This window comes from Hypanus sabinus, chromosome 7 (genome assembly GCF_030144855.1).
Source record: "Hypanus sabinus isolate sHypSab1 chromosome 7, sHypSab1.hap1, whole genome shotgun sequence".
NCBI lineage: Eukaryota > Metazoa > Chordata > Chondrichthyes > Myliobatiformes > Dasyatidae > Hypanus > Hypanus sabinus.
The window spans coordinates 178,745,046-178,765,028 of NC_082712.1; the positions used below are offsets into that span (position 1 = coordinate 178,745,046).

At 44.3% G+C, this 19,983-nt stretch overlaps 1 protein-coding gene across 1 annotated transcript in view; it reads left to right on the plus strand.

Annotated features, from left to right (window-relative positions):
• mrvi1 (murine retrovirus integration site 1 homolog) overlaps positions 1-19,983 on the plus strand; it is a 619,638-nt gene that overhangs the window by 114,957 nt on the left and 484,698 nt on the right. Inside the window, exons 7-8 of the mRNA XM_059976243.1 lie at positions 7,317-7,475; positions 10,594-10,711. Coding sequence (XP_059832226.1) covers positions 7,317-7,475; positions 10,594-10,711 — 277 coding nt within the window. The remainder of the gene's footprint in view (positions 1-7,316; positions 7,476-10,593; positions 10,712-19,983) is intronic.

Below are 19,983 nucleotides of genomic sequence, written 5' to 3' on the forward strand. Positions count from 1 at the left end.
CTTGCTGTCTTGAGGCAAATCAGAGTAGATTAATCCCCAGGACCTGACAGGGTATTCCCTCGGACCTTGAGGGAGACTAGTGTTGAAGCTGCAGGGGCCCTGGCAGAAATATTTAAAATGTCGATATCCATGGGTCAGGAGCTGGAGGATTGGAGGATAGCTCATGTAGTTCTGTTGTTTTAAAAAGGCTCAAAAAGTAAGCCGGGAAATGATAGGTCGGTAAGTTTGACATCGGTAGTAGGTAAATTATTGGAAGGAATACTAAGAGATAGGATCTACAAGTATTTGGATAGACAGGGATTTATTAGAAACAGTCAGCATGGCTTTGTACATGGTAAGTCATGTTTAACCAATCTGTTAGAGTTTTTTGATGAAGTTACCAGGAAAGTGGATGAAGGGAAGGCAGTGGATGTTGTATACATGGACTTCAGTAAGGACTTTGACAAGGTCCAGCAAGGGAGGTTAGTTAGGAAGATTCAGTCGCTAGGTATACATGGTGAGGTAGTAAACTGGATTAGACATTGGCTCAATGGGAGGAGCCAGAGAGTGGTAGTGGAGGATTGCTTCTCTGAGTGGAGGCCTGTGACCAGTGGTGTGCCACAGGGATCAATGCTGGGTCCATTGTTATTTGTCATCTATATCAATGATCTGGATGATAATGTGGTAAATTGGATCAGCAAATTTGCTGATGATACAAAGATTGGAAATGTACTGGACAGTGAGGAAAGTTTTCAAAGCTTGAGAGGGATTTGGACCAGTTGGAGGAATGGGCAGAAAAATGGCAGATGGAGTTTAATGCGGACAAGTGTGAGGTATTGCACTTCAGAAGGTCAAACCAAACATACAAGGTAAATGGTAGGACACTGAGGAGTGCAGTAGAACAGAGGGATCTGGGAGTACAGATACATAATTCCCTAAAAGTGGTGTCACAAGTAGATAGCGTTGTAAAGAGAGCTTTTGGTACATTGGCCTTTATAACCATATAACAATCACAGCACAGAAACAGGCCATCTCGGCCCTCCTAGTCCGTGCCGAACTCTTAATCTCACCTAGTCCCACCTACCCGCACTCAGCCCATAACCCTGCACTCCTTTCCTGTCCATATACCTATCCAATTTTACCTTAAATGACACAACTGAACTGGCCTCTACTACTTCTACAGGAAGCTCATTCTACACAGCTATCACTCTCTGAGTAAAGAAATACCCCCTCATGCTTCCCTTAAACTTCTGCCCCCTAACTCTCAAATCATGTCCTCTCGTTTGAATCTCCCCTACTCTCAATGGAAACAGCCTATTCATGTCAACTCTATCTATCCCTCTCAAAATTTTAAATACCTCGATCAAATCCCCCCTCAACCTTCTATGCTCCAATGAATAGAGACCTAACTTGTTCAACCTTTCTCTGTAACTTAAGTGCTGAAACCCAGGTAACATCCTAGTAAATCGTCTCTGCACTCTCTCTAATTTATTGATATCTTTCCTATAATTCGGTGACCAGAACTGCATACAATATTCCAAATTTGGCCTTACCAATGCCTTGTACAATTTTAACATTACATCCCAACTTCTGTACTCAATGCTTTGATTTATAAAGGCCAGCGTTCCAAAAGCCTTCTTCACCACCCTATCTACATGAGACTCCACCTTCAGGAAACTATGCACTGTTATTCCTAGATCTCTCTGTTCCTCTGCATTCCTCAATGCCCTACCATTTACCCTGTATGTTCTATTTGGATTATTCCTGCCAAAATGTAGAACCTCACACTTCTCAGCATTAAACTTCATCTGCCAACGTTCAGCCCATTCTTCTAACCGGCATAAATCTCCCTGCAAGCTTTGAAAACCCACCTTATTATCCACAACACCTCCTACCTTAGTATCATCGGCATACTTACTAATCCAATTTACCACCCCATCATCCAGATCATTTATGTATATTACAAACAACATTGGGCCCAAAACAGATCCCTGAGGCACCCCGCTAGTCACCGGCCTCCATCCCGATAAACAATTATCCACCACTACTCTCTGGCATCTCCCATCTAGCCACTGTTGAATCCATTTTATTACTCCAGCATTAATACCTAACGACTGAACCTTCTTAACTAACCTTCCATGTGGAACTTTGTCAAAGGCTTTGCTGAAGTCCATGTAGACTACATCCACTGCCTTAACCTGGTCAACATTCCTCGTAACTTCTTCAAAAAATTCAATAAGGTTTGTCAAACATGACCTTCCACGCACAAATCCATGCTGGCTACTCCTAATCAGATCCTGTCTATCCAGACAATTATTAATACTATTTCTAAGAATACTTTCCATTAATTTACCCACCACTGATGTCAAACTGACAGGTCTATAATTGCTAGGCTTACTTCTAGAACCCTTTTTAAACAATGGAACCACAAGAGCAATACGCCAATCCTCCGGCACAATCCACGTTTCTAATGACATCTTAAAGATCTCCGTCAGAGCTCCTGCTATTTCTACACAAACTTCCCTCAAGGTCCTGGGGAATATCCTGTCAGGACCCGGAGATTTATCCACTTTTAAATTTCTTAAAAGCGCCTGTACTTCCACCTCTTTAATTGTCATAGGTTCCATAACTTCCTTACTTGTTTCCCACACCTTACACAATTCAATATCCTTCTCCTTAGTGAATACCGAAGAGAAGAAATCGTTCAAAATCTCTCCCATCTCCCTCGGCTCCACACATAGCTGACCACTCTGATTCTCTAAGGGGCCAATTTTATCCCTCACTATCCTCTTGCTTTTAATATAACTGTAGAAACCTTTCGGATTTCATTTAAACTTATTTGCCAAACCAACCTCGTATCTTCTTTTAGCTTTTCTAATCTCTTTCTTAAGATTCCTTTTACATTCTTTATATTCCTCGAGCAATTCCTTTACTCCATGCTGCCTATAGCTATGGTAGACATCCCTCTTTTTCAGAACCAAATTTCTAATATCCCTTGAAAACCATGGTGCTTTCAAACCTTTAACCTTTCCTTTCAACCTAACAGGAACATAAAGATTCTGTACCCTCATAATTTCACCCTTAAATGACCTCCATTTTTCTATTACATCCTTCCCGTAAAACAACTTGACCCAATCCACTCTCTCTAAATCCGTTCGCATCTCCTCAAAGTTAGCCTTTCTCCAATCAAAAATCTCAACTCTAGGTCCTGTCCTGTCCTTCTCCGTAATTATATTGAAGCTAATGCTATTGTGATCACTGGACCCAAAGTGCTCCCCAACACATACATCTGTCAGCTGACCTATCGCATTCCCTAACGGGAGATCCAACACTGCCCCATCTCTAGTCGGTACTTCTATGTATTGTTGCAAAAATCAAAGTATTGAGTATAAGAGTTGGAATGTAATGGTGAGGTTGTATAAGACATTGGTGAGGCTGAATTTGGAGTATTGTGTGCAGTTTTGGTCACCTAATTACAGGAAGGATATTAATAAGGTTGAAAGAGTGCAGAGAAGGTTTACAAGGATGTTGCCGGGACTTGAGAAACTGAGTTACAGAGAAAGGTTGAATAGGTTAGGACTTTATTCCCTGGAGTGTAGGAGAATGAGGGGTGTTTTGATAGAGGTGTATATGATTATGATGGGTATAGATAGAGTGAATGCAAGCAGGCTTTTTCCACTGAGGCCAGGGGAGAAAAAAACCCAGAGGTCATGGGTTAAAGGTGAAGGGGGAAAAGTTTAAAGGGAAAATTAGGGGGGGACTTCTTCACGCAGAGTGTGGTGGGAGTGTGGAATGAGCTGCCAGATGAAGTGGTGAATGCGGGCTCACTTTTGACATTTAAGAAAAACATGGACAGGTATATGGATGAGAGGGGTTTGGAGGGATATGGCCCAGGTGCAGGTCCATGGGACTAGGCAGAAAAATGGTTCAGCACAGCCAAGAAGGACCAAAAGGCCTGTTTCTGTGCTGTAATGTTCTATGGTTCTATGGTTCAAATAAATAAGCTGTCTCCATAGATAGAGACAGAGAGATCGAGAAAGGGGAGGGAGGTGTCAGAAGTAGGCTGGGTTAATTTGAGGGTGGGGTGGAAGTTGGAGACAAAATGGATGAAGTCGATGAATTCCACATGGATGCAGGAAGCAGCACCAATGCAGTCATCACTGTAGCGTAGGAAAAGTGTGGGACGGGCAACAGTGTAGGGTTGGAACATAGACTGTTCCACATCGCTGACAAACAGGCAGGCATAGTTCGGACCCATGTGAGTGCCCATGGCTACACCTTTTGTTTGAAGGAAGAGGGAGGAGCCAAAGGAGAAATTATTAAGAGTGAGGTCAAATTCCGTGAGATTGTGGAGAGTGGTGGTGGAGGGGAAACGTATCTGTTAGGACAATGCCATTACACCTCGGGCATCAGAGTTCAATTCTGATACAGATGTATCAGTATTACAGTGGAATAAAAGGAATTATAGAGGCACAAGAGAGGAGTTGGCTAGAATTGATTGGAAATGAACCCTGGCAGGAATGATGGCTGAGCAGCAATGGCTGGAATTTCTGGAAGCAATTTGGATATGTACATCCCAAAGGGGAAGAAGCACTCTAAAGGCAGGATGACACAACCGCATCCGCAAGGGAAGTCAAAACCAACATAAAAGCCAAAGAGAGGGCACATTAAGCAAAAATGAATGAGAAGTAAGAGGATTGGGAAGCTTTGATAGGGTAGTTAAGAAGGCCTATGGGTTGCTGGGCTTCATTAACAGGGGGATTGAGTTCAAGAGTAGAGAGGTCATGTTGCAACTCTACAAATCTCTGGTGAGACCGCACAAATCTAACATAGATAAAGCAGTGGCTGATTGGTAGGAGGTAAGAAGTGGGAATAAAGGGAGCCTTTTCTGGCTGGCTGCCAGTGATTAAGTGGTGTTCCACAGGGGTCTGTGTTGGGACTGCTTTTTTTTACCTTATATGTCAATGATTTGGATGATGGAATTAATGGTTTTTTTGCAAAGTTTGCTGACGATATGAAGATAGGTGGAGGAGCAGGTAGTTTTGAGGAAGTAGAGTGGCTACCAAGGACTTAGATTAGGAGAATGAGGAAAGAAATGGTAGATGGAAAATAGTATTAGGAAATGTATGATCATGCACATTGGTAGAAGAAATGAAAGGCTGACTATTTTCTCTTTCTTTTTACAATATTTTTATTCAGAAGAAAAAGCAAGATTTACAGAGTGCAACACAGATACATCTCAACATAAATTGTGTACATTCACATATTGTAATAAAATTGATCAAAATGCTATAGCATATCACATAAAGGTATACCACTCTGTAATCAAAAATTTAAAGATAGGTCATACATCATAAACAAAATTTTTAATATAAAAAAGTCAACCCCCTACCAACTACCAAAGAAAAAAACTGATGGATGATAATGGATAATTAGAAAAAAAAACATATTCGCTTAAGAAGGAAAGATAGAAATATACATAAAAGTCTGTGCACTGTTAAACTTTATAAATTGGAAAAGTAATTTAGGAAAGGCCCCCAGATAATCATAAAGAGATTGTTTCAAATTTAAGACTGAGCAGCGGATCTTCTCTAAATTTAAATAAGACATAATATCACGTAGCCATTGAAAATGTGTAGGAGGGGTAGACTCCTTCAATTTAAGCAAGATTGCTCTCCTTGCTAAAAGAGAGGTAAAAACTAAAACCTGTAGGTTAGGAGTATTTAAAGTTATATCTTCATTTGCAATAATACCAAACAAGGCAGTAAGGGGATTTGGGTCAAATTGGACCCTAAAAAGTTGTGAGAAGGTATGGAATACTTCCCGCCAAAACTTTTCAATTTTAGAGCAAAACCAAAACATATGAATTAAAGAGGCATCAGCAGAGTTGCATTTATTACAAAGTGCAGAAACATTCGGATAAAAACTGGACAGCTTCTGTTTAGAAATGTAAGCTCTATGAACCACTTTAAATTGTAGAAGAGAATGATGGGCACAGAAAGATGATTTATTAACCCATTTAAGAATTTTATTCCATCTTTCATCAGAAATCTGACAATTTAGGTCATCCTCCCAAGCTTTTTTTATTTTATCTAAAAAGTCTTGTCTAGAATCTTGTCTAGGCTGACTATTTTCTAAATGGAGAGAAAATACAATAAACTAAGATGTAAAGGGACTTGTGTAGGATTCCCTAAAGGTTAATTTGTAGGTTGGGTCTGTGGTGTGGAAGGCAAATGCACTATTAGCTTTCATTTCAAGAGGACTATATTATAAAAGCAAGGATGTAATATCGAGAATTTATAAAGCACTGGTGAGGCCTCACTTGAAGTATTGTAAGCAGATTTCAGCCCCCATATTTTCGAAAGGATGTGCCGAAACTGGAGAGGGTGGAAAGGAGGTTCACAAATGGCTTGAATGGCTTGTCATAGGAAGAGCTTATGGCTCTGGGCCTGTATTCACCGGAATTCAGAAAAATGGCAGATGATCCCATTGAAATCTGTTGAATGGTGAAAGGCCTTGATAGAGTGGATGTGGAGAGGATGTTTCCTATGGTGGGAGAGTCTAAGACCAGAGGACACAGCCTCAGATTAGAGGGGTGTCCTTTTAAAATGGAGATGAGGAGGAATTTATTTAGCCAGAATCTGTGAATCTGTGGAATTTTTGCCACAGACAGCTGTGAAGGCCAAGTTTTTGTGTATATTTAAGGCAAACATTGTTAGATTCTTGAATGGTCAGGGCATGAAGGTAGACAGGAAGATGGCAGGAGAGCAGAGCTGAGAGGAAAGTTTGATCAGCCATGATGAAATGGTAGAGCAGACACGTTGGGCCAAATGGCCTAATTCTGCTCCTGTATCTTATGGTCTGATGGTCTTAGGGAATTTTATCAGCTAGAGAGGGTCGTGAATCTGTGGCCAAGTCTCTGGATATTTTTAAAACAGAGGTTGATAGGTTCTTGATTAGTCAGAACATCAAAGGTTACAGGGAGAAGGCAGCAGAATAATGGAATGGTGGAGCAGACTCGATAGCCCGAGTGGACTAATTCCGCCCCAAGTGCCTAATGTTTTATGAAAAAAATCTCTTCCCTTCTGCAGTCCCCTGGTTATTGACCCCCACACCCATCATTTTACCACATTAAAACCCCTCATAATTTTGAATGAGTGCTAAAGAGTTGAGTGCCACCTCTCTGCTCTCTCCTAGACCATCTTCAATGCTGTAACACCTGATCTCAATCTCCCAACATTTTGCATCGTAACAGCAACAAATCCTGAAATCCTCCAAGCAGTACTCTAGGAAATCTCTAGTATTTAAAAATTGATCTATTCTCCTTTCCTCCAAAGAGAGGCCAGTGAATTAACCAACAAGATGGCGGATCTAAAATATGCAAATAAGAAGTTACGGGAACAGAACACCAGCCTCCAGAAAGCCTTGGAACTGTCGGATGAGACGAACTTGCAGTTGACTAAGGAGCTGACAAAGGTGAAGAACCAACTGATGAGGTAACTCCAAGAAATTCTTCCCACAATATGATCCTTCCCACAGTGTGATCCGCCCTCAGTACCATCCCTCCCACTGTGTGACCCTCCTTCAGTACTGCCCCTCCCACAGTATGACCCTCCCACAGTGCCACCCTGCCCACAGTGTGACCCTCCTTCAGTACCACCCCTCCCACAGTGTGACCCTCCCTCAGTACTGCCCTCCCACAGTACCACCCTCCCACAGTACCACCCTCCCACAGTGCCACCCTCCCACAGTACCACCCTCCCACATTACCACCCTCCCACAGTACCACCCTCCCACAGTGCCACCCTAGCCACAGTACCACCCTCCCACAGTACCACCCTCCCAAAGTGCCACCCTAGCCACAGTACCACCCTCCCACAGTACCACCCTCCCTTAGTACCACCCTCCCACAGTACCACCCTCCCACAGTGCCACCCTCCCACAGTACCACCCTCCCACAGTACCACCCTCCCACAGTGCAACCCTCCCACAGTACCACCCTCCCACAGTGCCACCCTAGCCACAGTATCACCCTCCCACAGTGCCACCCTCCCACAGTACCACCCTCCCACAGTACCACCCTCCCACAGTGCCACCCTCCCACAGTACCACCCTCCCACAGTGCCACCCTAGCCACAGTACCACCCTCCCACAGTGCCACCCTAGCCACAGTACCACCCTCCCACAGTACCACCCTCCCACAGTACCACCCTCCCACAGTGCCACCCTCCCACAGTACCACCCTCCCTCAGTGCCACCCTAGCCACAGTACCACCCTCCCACAGTGCCACCCTCCCACAGTACCACCCTCCCACAGTGCCACCCTAGCCACAGTACCACCCTCCCACAGTGCCACCCTCCCACAGTACCACCCTCCCTCAGTGCCACCCTAGCCACAGTACCACCCTCCCACAGTGCCACCCTCCCACAGTACCACCCTCCCACAGTGCCACCCTAGCCACAGTACCACCCTCCCACAGTACCACCCTCCCACAGTGCCACCCTCCCACAGTACCACCCTCCCACAGTGCCACCCTAGCCACAGTATGTCCTGCTGTCAGTTTTGGCTCATTGCCTGTGCAGGTACTTTCTGGTGAGAGTTGCAAGTTGCTGCCACCCTCACCTCTGTCTCTGTATGAGGAAGTTCTGTGTATAAGCTGGTTATAGTGACACAGCTTCTGTATGTTCTGCTCCCCACCAAATGGGGATTTTTTTTATCCCTGTGTAGTCTAACCAATCATTTTAAATACCCCATTTATATCACTTCTCATAACTAGACCTTATTTGTGCAATCGCTTCTCATTATTTAACTTATGTTCCCCATATAGCTTGACTGGAACTGAACTCAAACATCTCCAGCTGATGTGTCCCAAGTCATTAAAGGTCAGAAGAAGATGTGCCCCCACCACACGGGCCTGGCCCCACAAATGACTACTCCTTTATGCAACTCTCATTTTTTAATTGCAGTGGGATGTGCTAAAAGCAGGAGGGCACAGATTCAAGATGCTTGGTGGGGAATTTACGAAGGACGTCAGAGGCAGCTTCTTCGTCATGGAACACTACAGCATAGAAACAAGCCCCTTCAGCCCATCTGGTCTGAACCAAAACCATTTAAGTTGCCTACTCCCATCAAACTGCACCTGAACCATAGCTCTCCATAACCCTACCATCCATGTACCTATCCAAACTTCTCTGAAACATTCAAATTGAGCTTGCTTGCACCACTTGTGCCTCCCACACTCTCACCATCCTCCGAGTAAAGTTCCCCCTCATGTTCTGCTTAAGCATTTCACCTTTCACCCTTAACTCATGACCTCTAGTTGTAGTCCCACCCAACCTCAGTGAAAAAAGCCTGCTTACATTTACCCTATCTGTACCCCTCATATTTTTGTATACCTCTATCAAATCTAGACTCATTCTCCTACGCCCCAGGAAATAAAATTCGAACCTATTCAACTTTCCCTATAACTCAGGACCTTAAGTCCTGGCAACATTCTTGTAAGTTTTTCTCTGCCCTCTTTCAATTTTATTGATATCCTTCCTGTCGGTAGTCGACATAATACTTCAGATTAGGCCTATTCACACGGTGTGGTGCATATTTGGAATGAACTGATAGAAACAGTGGTTGTGGTGGGCACAGCAGCATTCATTTAAATGCCACTGAGATAGGTAGACATGTAGTGTTGCAGGGTAGCGTAGTGTAGTGGTTAGTGTAACATAAATACAGTGTTAGCTGTAAGATTGGGGTTCAATTCCCACCACTGTCTGTAAGGGGTTTGTACATTCTCCCTGACTACGTGCGATTCTGTGGGTGCTCCTTTTCCCTCCCACATTCCAAAGACATACAGTTTTGGGTTACTAATTTGTGGACATGCTATGATGATGTCAGAAGTGTGGAGACGCTTATGGGCTGCACGTTGTACATCCTCAGTGATTTGATTTGACACAAACAATGCACTTTGTTGTTTGTTTTGATGTGACAAATGAAGCTAATCTCTAATCTTTGTAAGGATAGGAGAGGTTCGGAGGTCTGTGGGCTAAATGCGGGAGGTGGGACTCACTTGTTGGGCCACACGGTTGGCATGGATGAGATGGACTGAAGGGTCTGTTTCTGTCTAGTAGTTGTTCAGCAATCACTCGAGTTGAGTACGATGTTCTCCCAAGAAGTTGTCTATTAGTGGGTTCTCAGTCGATGGTAGAGGCTGATCGGGATCCACATAGCCGGGATGTTAGGGTGGATTTCCTTAGTGGAGAACACCTGTGTGTAACTTTGTTTAATGCGGGAAGGCTGATGCACAGGTAGGCAGGCTCCACACAGTCCTTGACAGATTGGGGTTAGGGTCTAGTGGCATGGAATGCAAGGCATCTGGGGTCCCTTCAATGTTGCAGCTTTCATAGCCATTGTGATGTGTCGTCATCTTCTGCCAGCTTCACCACTGAGGACTTTCCTGTGTTGCAATACTTCGGATGAAACTTGGACAAGGTTCCTAAATGTCTGTGAGACTCAAGCGATCTTTACCCCAAACTTTGGCCACTGATTTACAGTGGTAAAAAAAGCAAAGAGTTTAAGACCGTTTATTCTGTGAGAGGGGTGAAGTTGTGTGTTGTTTTCAGTTCTCAAAGGACATGTCGCAGCATGCAGACGATGGTGGAGGAATTAGAAGATGCAAGGAGCGCAGGAAGAGATACCAGAGAGAGAGTCCATCAGCTGGGGACACAATGCAAAGAGCTGGTATGGACAGACCGATTCCAGATTCATTTTCTTTTGGCATAATCAGTAAGTTTATAGTAGAATAATAACCATAACAAAATCAATGAAAGACCATACCGACTTGGGTGTTCAATCAGTGTGCAAAAAAAAGTGCAAATGCAAAAAGAAAGAAATAACAATAATAAATAAATAAGCAATAAATATTCAGAACATGAGATGAAGAATCCTTGAAAATGAGTCCATAGATTGTGGGAACAGTTCAATGATGGGACAAGTGGAGTTATCCACTCTGGCTCAAGAGCCTGATGGCTAGCAAGTAATAACTGTTCCTGAACCTGCTGGTGCGAGTCCTGAGGCTCCTATATGCCCTGTCTGATGGCAGCGGTGAGGAGAGAGCATGTTTTGGGTGGTGGGGGTCCCTAATAATGGACGCTTTGTGTAGAGGTGCTCAATGATAGGGAGGCCTTTACCCATGATGGACTGGGCTCTATCCACGACTTCCTGTACAATCTTCCGTTAAAGGCCATTGGTGTTTCCACACCAGGCCGTGGTGCAGCCAGTCAATATACTCTCTCTACCACACATCTATAGAAGTTTATCATAGTTTTAATGTCTTGCTGAAACTTCGCAAACTCCTAAGTACAGCCGCTGCCGTGCTTTGTTCATAATTGAAATCGTGTTGAGCCTAAGAGAGGTCCTCTGAAATAATAACTGTTGTGTCTGTGCATTACTACATATCAATTAAATAAAAGCATGCACGTGGGAGATGGCTTGAACTGCTGTCTTCACATTACAGCAAGAGAGAGAGAGAGAGAATAATATGCATGCATAGACAGCAGATCAATATGTAGTGCTAAGGGAGGGGTGTCATTGCTCTATAAGAAATAAATCCATACATTACACTTCTTCCCCCTTTAGATTAATGCAACATAAAACTGTATATATACAAAACATTCAATTTCCCTTCCATAAACCCAAATTCCAAAAAAGATGCTTTCACGGTGACAGTCCATAACTAACTTCACAGTTCTAAAGGCTCAGACTTTTGGGTGGCGCTCTGTTTCTTCCTGGATAGTGCCTCTGGACCTCTGGAGCAGCATCAGGTTTGGCAGGTCTTGTCACGCAGCTGAACCTGTGGAGTAAGGCATTGGGTTTGGTAGGTGTCTTGTCTAAGACAACATTATCAGATTTTGGTGTCATTGTCAGTGACATCATCCCGGTGACTGCAATGTGTCCATCTTGTTCGATGTAGTTGATTCAGGTGTGTTTTTCAGTTGAACATCCAGTATCTCCATGTCTGATCTCCAACATCCACTGTGTACATCAGTGGTCCAGTTCTTGGAGCTATCCTACTGACTGTCCACTTGTCCTCTCAGTAATCATGCGATAGGGCTTACTGTCCAGTATCGAAGTTCCCTGCTACTTCATTTGGCAACTGGCTGAACTGTTTATTCTGCACTTCGCTCTGTAGATCTGGTTTCAGGAGGTCTATGTGAGATCTCAGATTCCTGTTCATGAACAGCATTGCAGATGTTTGATTTGTCATCACATGAAAAGAGTTCCGATACACAAAAAGGAAGTTGTCCACCTTGTGCTGTAGAGAAATTTCCTCCTTTTTCATTGCTTTAATAGACTTTGTGTAAGTTTGGATAAACTTTTCAGCTAACCCATTCATTGCTGGCTGGTGAGGAGCTGACTGGAAATGTCTGATGCCACTTTTCTTCACGAACAGTTGGAATTCTTCTGATGTGTATGGTGGTCTGTTCTCACTCATAATTTGTTTGGGCAAGCCGTTTCTGGTGAAGATAGTCCTCAGAGCAGAGACTCTTTGCTGAAGTGGTTGAATTCATTGGTGTGACCTCCGGCCACACCGAATGTGCAATCAGAAATAGAATCCATGAATGGTCCAACAAAGTCAATATGTACTGTTTGCCATGGTTACGACAGCCATACCCACAGGGGTAACTGTACCCGTGAGAGTGCATTTTGAACTTTGTGGCATCCCAAACGGCCTTTGTCCAAATCTTCAATGTATTATCTTTTCCCTTCTCAAACACCTTCTCATTAGTATTAAGTAGCTGTGACAGCCTCTGGTAGTCCTACTGTTTGGACTGCAGTTGCCTGTTGATACCACAGTGAGAGCTTTGATTGATAGCCAGTATAGTTGGATTTTCTTCAGCCATTCACATCCAAAAAGTGCTGGCCCTCCACTTTTCAATATATAAAGCTCTAACTGCTGTGATTGGCCTCTGCACATCACCCTCACTTTCAGTTTGCCTTTGGGGTCACAAAGCTGGTCGTAGCATCGAGAGGTCTTTTCTAATGGTATCTTAGAAAATGGTCTGTTGCAGTCAGCCTCTGGAATTATAGACAAAGCTGGCCGTGTATTGAGCTCCATGTTCAGTTTCATATCGGACACATTATTGTGATCCATATTATACTGTGAACTGCTTCAGTAATACTATGCAGTTCCAGGCATACCAGTTCACCATCGTCAGACTCTCAAGCTGTCTGATTCTGATTTACATTTGATAACTTTAAGCACTTGTTTAGTTTTGTGTTTGAGGCTTCTCGCTCAGTTGTGCTTTTTGTCTGCCTTGCAGACTCTCTCTATTTGATCTTGTCTGTGACACTTCCTGCAGACTTTTTCTCTGAACCAACAGTCATTTGCACCACGGGAGGATTTGCCACATCAATAACATTTTTGCCTTTTTGGGGACATTTTGTGCATTTCACATTCTAACCTCCTTTTCTGTAGTTCTCTGCATCCTTTGTTGCAGTCTCTTAATGATATTACAATGGTCAAAGCTTGTTCTAAGGTTAGATCATGGAAAGCGGCCAGTGAGTGAGTGGGCCAGTGAAGGAGTGGAGACATGAGGCTTTGACTCGAGAGGTTTTGGCAGTTGGACTGTGCAATCAAGTCGGTCAAGATTTGAATAGTTCAGCAGAAAGCCGTTGATTAGATAATCAAGATTTGAATAGCTCAGACTCAGCAGAAAGCAGCTGATTGGGCAATTGCGGTCAGGTGACCAAGCAATTTGAAAAGCTCAAACAAATAAATAGAGGGGTAGCTCAAGTGGAGTGGCCTGTGGAAAGTGGCCAGTGAAGGAGTGGAGATTTGAGACTTTGATGAGACGAGTCAGAGGACGAGTTTGTTTCCAGTTAGTCTTTACAATGCCTCCTGAGATGGTGATGTGCTTCTCCTGTGAGATGTGGCAGTCTTGGGGGAACTCCCCTCTCCTGCAGAGTCACATCTGCCAGAGGTGCTTGCGGCTGGGCGATCTGGAAGACCGTGTGAGGAATCTGGAGCAGCAGCTGGATGACCTTCGACTCATAAGGGAGAATGAGGCAGTCATAGATGAGAGCTATAGGGAGGTAGTCACACCTGAGCTGCCGGAATCAAGTCGTTGTGTGACAGTCCGAGGGGGGAAAGCGAAGGAGGGTGGACAGGTAGTGCAGAGCACCCCTGTAGCCATTCCCCTGAATAATAAGTTTACCGTCCTGGATGCTGTTGGCGCGGACAACCAACCAGGTGTGAGCCACGGTGGTAGGGCCTCTGGCACTGAGTCTGACCCTGTGGTGCAGAAGGATGGGACGGAGAAGAGGAGAGCTGTCGTTATTGGAGACTCTATAGTCAGGGGAGCAGACAGGATATTTTGTGGATGTGAGAAAGAAACCCGTATGGTTTGTTGCCTCCCGGGTGCCAGGGTCCGGGATGTCTCTGACCGGGTGCATGACATCCTGGTACGAGAGGGAAAGCAACCAGAAGTCGTGATACATGTTGGTACCAATGACATAGGCAGGAAGAGGGATGAGGTCCTGAAGTGTGAGTTTCGGGAACTAGGCAGAAGGCTGAAGAACAGGACCTCAAGGGTGGCGTACTCAGGATTGCTGCCAGTACTACGTGATAGTGATGGTAAAAATTGGAGGAGATGGCAGTTGAATGCATGGCTGAGGAGTTGGTGCAGGGGGCAGGGATTTAGATTTTTGGATCATTGGGGTCTCTTCTGGGAAAGGTGGGACCTGTACAGGTTGGATGGGTTGCACCTGAGCTTGAGGGGGAGCAATATCCTTGCAGGTAGATTTGCTAGCATGGCTCGGGAGGGTTTAAACTAATTTGCAAGGGGGATGGGACCCAGAGCGATAGAGCAGTGAAAGAAGTGCATGGAGTAAATCCAGATCTAACATATAGAGAGGCTTTGAGGAAAGAGAAGCAGAATAAAGGGTGTAAAGGTAGTAAGGTAGAAAGGCTAAAGTGTGTGTACTTCAATGCAAGAAGCATCAGGAACAAAGGTGATGAACTGAGAGCTTGGATACATACATAGAATTATGATGTAGTGGCCATTATGGAGACTTGGCTGGCATCAGGGCAGGAATGGATTCTCAATATTCCTGGATTTCAGTGCTTTAAAAGGGATGGGGGGGGAAGGGGAGGTGGGGTGGCATTACTGGTCAGGGATACTATTACACCTGCAGAAAGGGTGGGTAATGTCGCAGGATCCTCTTTTGAGTCAGTATGGGTGGAAGTCAGGAACAGGAAGGGAGCAGTTACTCTACTGGGGGTACACTATAGGCCCCCTGGTAGCAGCAGAGATACCGCAGAGCAGATTGGGAGGCGGATTTTGGAAAGGTGCAAAAATAACAGGGTTGTTATCATGGGTGACTTTAACTTCCCTAATATTGATTGGCACTTGATTAGTTCCAATGGTTTAGATGGGGCAGAGTTTGTTAAGTGTGTCCAAGATGGATTCCTGTCAGAGTATGTTGACGGGCTGACTAGGGGGAATGCCATACTAGATCTAGTGTTAGGTAACGAACTGGGTCAGGTCACAGATCTGTCAGTGGGTGAGCATCTGGGGGACAGTGATCACCGCTCCCTGACCTTTAGCATTATCATGGAAAAGGATAGAATCAGGACAGGAAAATTTTTAATTGGGGAAGGGCAAATATTGACGCTATAAGGCTAGAACTTGCAAGTGTGAATTGCGATGAAGTTTTTGCAGGGAAATATACTATGGACATGTGGTCGACGTTTAAGGATCTCTTGCAGGATGTTAGGGATAAATTTGTCCCAGTAAGGAAGATAAAGAATGGTAGGGTGAAGGACCCATGGGTGACAAGTGAAGTGGAAAATCTAGTCAGGTGGAAGAAAGCAGCATACATGAGGTTTAGGAAGCAAGGATCAGATGGGTCTATTGAGGAATATAGGGTAGCAAGAAAGGAGCTTAAGAAGGGGCTGAGAAGAGCAAGAAGGGGGCATGAGAAGGCCTTGGTGAGTAGGGTAAAGGAAAACCCCAAGGCATTCTTCAATTATGTGAAGAACAAAAGGATGACAGGAGTGAAGGTAGGACCGATTAGAGATAAAAGTGGGAAGATGTGCCTGGAGGCTGTGGAAGTGAGCGAGGTCCTCAATGAATACTTCTCTTCGGTATTCACCACTGAGAGGGAACTTGATAACGGTGAGGACAATATGAGTGAGGCTGATGCTCTACACCATGTTGATACTAAGGGAGAGGAGGTGTTGGAGTTGTTAAAATACATTAGGATGGATAAGTCCCCGGGGCCTGATGGAATATTCCCCAGGTTGCTCCATGAGGCGAGGGAAGAGATTGCTGATCCTCTGGCTAGGATCTTTATGTTCTCGTTGTCCACTGGAATGGTACCGGAGGATTGGAGGGAGGCGAATGTTGTCCCCTTGTTCAAAAAAAGGTGGCAGGGTTAGTCCAGGTAATTATAGACCAGTGAGCCTTACGTCTGTAGTGGGAAAGCTGTTGGAAAAGATTCTTAGAGATAGGATCTATGGGTATTTAGAGAATCATGGTCTGATCAGGGACAGTCAGCATGGCTTTGTGAAGGGCAGATTGCATCTAACAAGCCTGATAGGGTTCTTTGAGGAGGTGACCAGGCATATAGATGAGGGTAGTGCAGTGGATGTGATCTACATGGATTTTAGTAAGGCATTTGACAAGGTTCCACATGGTAGGCTTATTCAGAAAGTCAGAAGGCATGGGATCCATGGAAGTTTGGCCAGGTGGATTCAGAATTGGCTTGCCTGCAGAAGGCAGAGGGTCATGGTGGAGGGAGTACATTCAGATTGGAGGGTTGTGACTAGTGGTGTCCCACAAGGATCTATTCTGGGACCTCTACTTTTCGTGATTTTTATTAACGACCTGGATGTGGGGGTAGAAGGGTGGGTTGGCAAGTTTGCAGACGACGCAAAGGTTGGTGGTGTTGTAGATAGTGTAGAGGATTGTCGAAGATTGCAGAGAGACATTGATAGGATGTAGAAGTGGGCTGAGAAGTGACAGATGGAGTTCAACCCGGAGAAGTGTGAGGTGGTACACTTTGGAAGGACAAACTCCAAGGCAGAGTACAAAGTAAATGGTAGGATACTTGGTAGTGTGGAAGAGCAGAGGGATCTGGGGGTACTTGTCCACAGATCCCTGAAAGTTGCCTCACAGGTAGATAGGGTAGTTAAGAAAGCTGATGGGGTGTTAGCTTTCATAAGTCGAGAGATAGAGTTTAAGAGACGCGATGTAATGATGCAGCTCTATAAAACTCTAGTTAGGCCACACTTGGAGTACTGTGTCCAGTTCTAGTTGCCTCAGTATAGGAAGGATGTGAAAGCATTGGAAAGGGTACAGAGGAGATTTACCAGGATGCTGCCTGGTTTAGAGAGTATGCATTATGATCAGAGATTAAGGGAGCTAGGGCTTTACTCTTTGGAGAGAAGGAGGATGAGAGGAGACATGATAGAGGTGTACAAGGTATCAAGAGGAATAGACAGAGTGGACAGCCAGTTCCTCTTCCCCAGGGCACCACTGCTCAGTACAAGAGGGCATGGCTTTAAGGTAAGGGGAGGAAAGTTCAAGGGAGATATTAGAGGAAGGTTTTTCACTCAGAGAGTGGTTGGTGCGTGGAATGCACTGCCTGAGTCAGTGGTGGAGGCAGGTACACTAGTGAAGTTTAAGAGACTACTAGACAGGTATATGGAGGAATTTAAGGTGGGGGGTTATATGGGAGGCAGGGTTTGAGGGTCAATAGACAATAGACATCATTCACTATCAATACCCAGTCCCTGCCTTGTCCCCATATCCCTTGATTCCCCTATCCATCAGATATCTATCTAGCTCCTTCTTGAAAGCATCCAGAGAATTGGCCTCCACCGTCTTCCGAGGCAGTGCATTCCACACCTCCACAACTCTCTGGGAGAAGAAGCTCTTCCTCAACTCTGCTTTAAATAACTGACCTCTTATTCTCAATCCATGCCCTCTGGTACTGGACTCGGCACAACATCGTGGCCTGAAGGGCCTGTAATGTGCTGTTCTATTTCATTCTCTATCACTTTCTGCCGGTAGCCTCATTTGAGTGCTTTGATTATGCATGCCACATAGAAGCCTGTCCTTTAATGCATCAGAAGGTCCATCTCCAAAGTCACAGTACTGGGAAAGTGTGCACAGTTTTGCAAAGTATTCAGAAATGCTTTTATCTCTGGACTTTTGTAAAATCTAAATCTCTCAGCTATTACCAGTAGTTTAACGTTCAAGTGATTTTGTAGAATTGTAACAATTTCATCGATCTTGCATGCTGGCTTTTCAGGGTTACTAAGTTACACAAGAGATTGGACGTTCTTGCACCCATTAAGCTAAAAGGCATAAGGGCTTTCTTTTGCTTTTCCATGTTATTTGTGTTACAATACAGTTCAACCTTCTTGAAGACCACAAATTCAGGGTCAGGAAATATATAGAAAAATTTTGCTCCAAAATATTAAAGCATTCGCTTGATTCTTTTTTTTGAAGTTTGAGTCATGCATATTTTTGAGATAGGAGATAATCTTCTGAATCCAAATTGTAATCAGAATCAGGTTTAATTTCACTGGATCACATCATGAAATATGGTGTTTTGTGGCAGCAGCACATTGCAATACATAGTAATAAAAACTGTAATTTACAATAAGAAGTACATATGAAAAGTTAAACTGGGGTGCCATGGCAACATAGCAGTTAGCGCGACGCTATTACAACTCATGGCATTCTGGGGTTCGGAATTTAATCCTGGCATGGTTCTGCAAGGTATCTTTGTATGCCCACCGCATGGAATGTGTGGGTTCTCCCTGAGTACTGCGGTTTCCTCCCACAGTCCAATGATGTACCAGGTAGGCTAATTAGTCATTGTAAACTGTCTTGTGATTAGGTTTGGGTTAATCAGGGTTGTGGGGTTGCTGGGATGGCATGACTTGAGGGGCTGGAAGGCCTACTTCATGATGGATCACTATTAAATAAGTAGAGCAAGAAGAGAGGAAAAAGATAGTGAGGTAGTGTACATAGGTTCTTGTCCATTCAGAAATCTGATGGCAGAGGGGAAGAAACTGTTCCTGAATCATTGAGTGTGTGGTCTTCACGCTCCTGTACACCTTCCTGATGGTAGCAATGAGAAGAAGGCATGTACTGGGTGATGGGAGTCTGTAATGATTTTGAGACATTGCCTTTTGAAGATGTCCTTGATGCTGGGGAGGCTAGTGCTCATGATGGAGCTAGCTGAGTTTACAACCATCTACAGTTGTTTCTGATCCCGTGCAGTGCCCCTTCCATACCAGGCTGTGATACAGCCAGTCAGAATACTCTCCACAGTACAATGTTGAAATTTGCAAGAGTCTTTGGTGTCATAGCAAGTCTCCTCAAACTCCTCATGAAATAGAGCATAAGACATTGGGGCAGAAATAGAGCACTCTGCCCATCGAGTCTGCTCTACCTTTCCATCATGGAATATAGCTGCTGTCTTTGTAATTGCATCAATATGTTGGGCCCAGGATAGATATTGATAGGAACTTGAAACTGCTCACCCTGCAAATCATAGCAGCCATCAAAGTAATGAAACCAACTTTTCACCAAATCATCTCTGTAAGCAGTTTCTTATCCATGCTATTTCTCAAGATTTTCAGCAACTTTCTCAAGACTCCCCCACAGCCTTTTTATTCAAAGAGGGAGAGAGGGTGTTGGTGTTAGGAAGCCAGGTGTCTTCAGATGTTGATACTGTACGGTAATGTGTACAGTATGTACAGAGCGTTTTTGCAAGCTTTGCAGAGTAAAAGTGCATTACTGCGATGACATAGAACCGTGGTGAGAATTCAGCCAAACTATAAGTCTGGTCTCCCAGCTAAGGAGGGTTATCTGTGCAAGAGAAGGGATACAATAAATTCTCACAAGATTAATCTCTGGAATGAAATTAGTCTCGGGAAGAGAGCTTAATTGGAATCGGTTTATTATTGCCATTTGTACGAGGTACCATAGCGG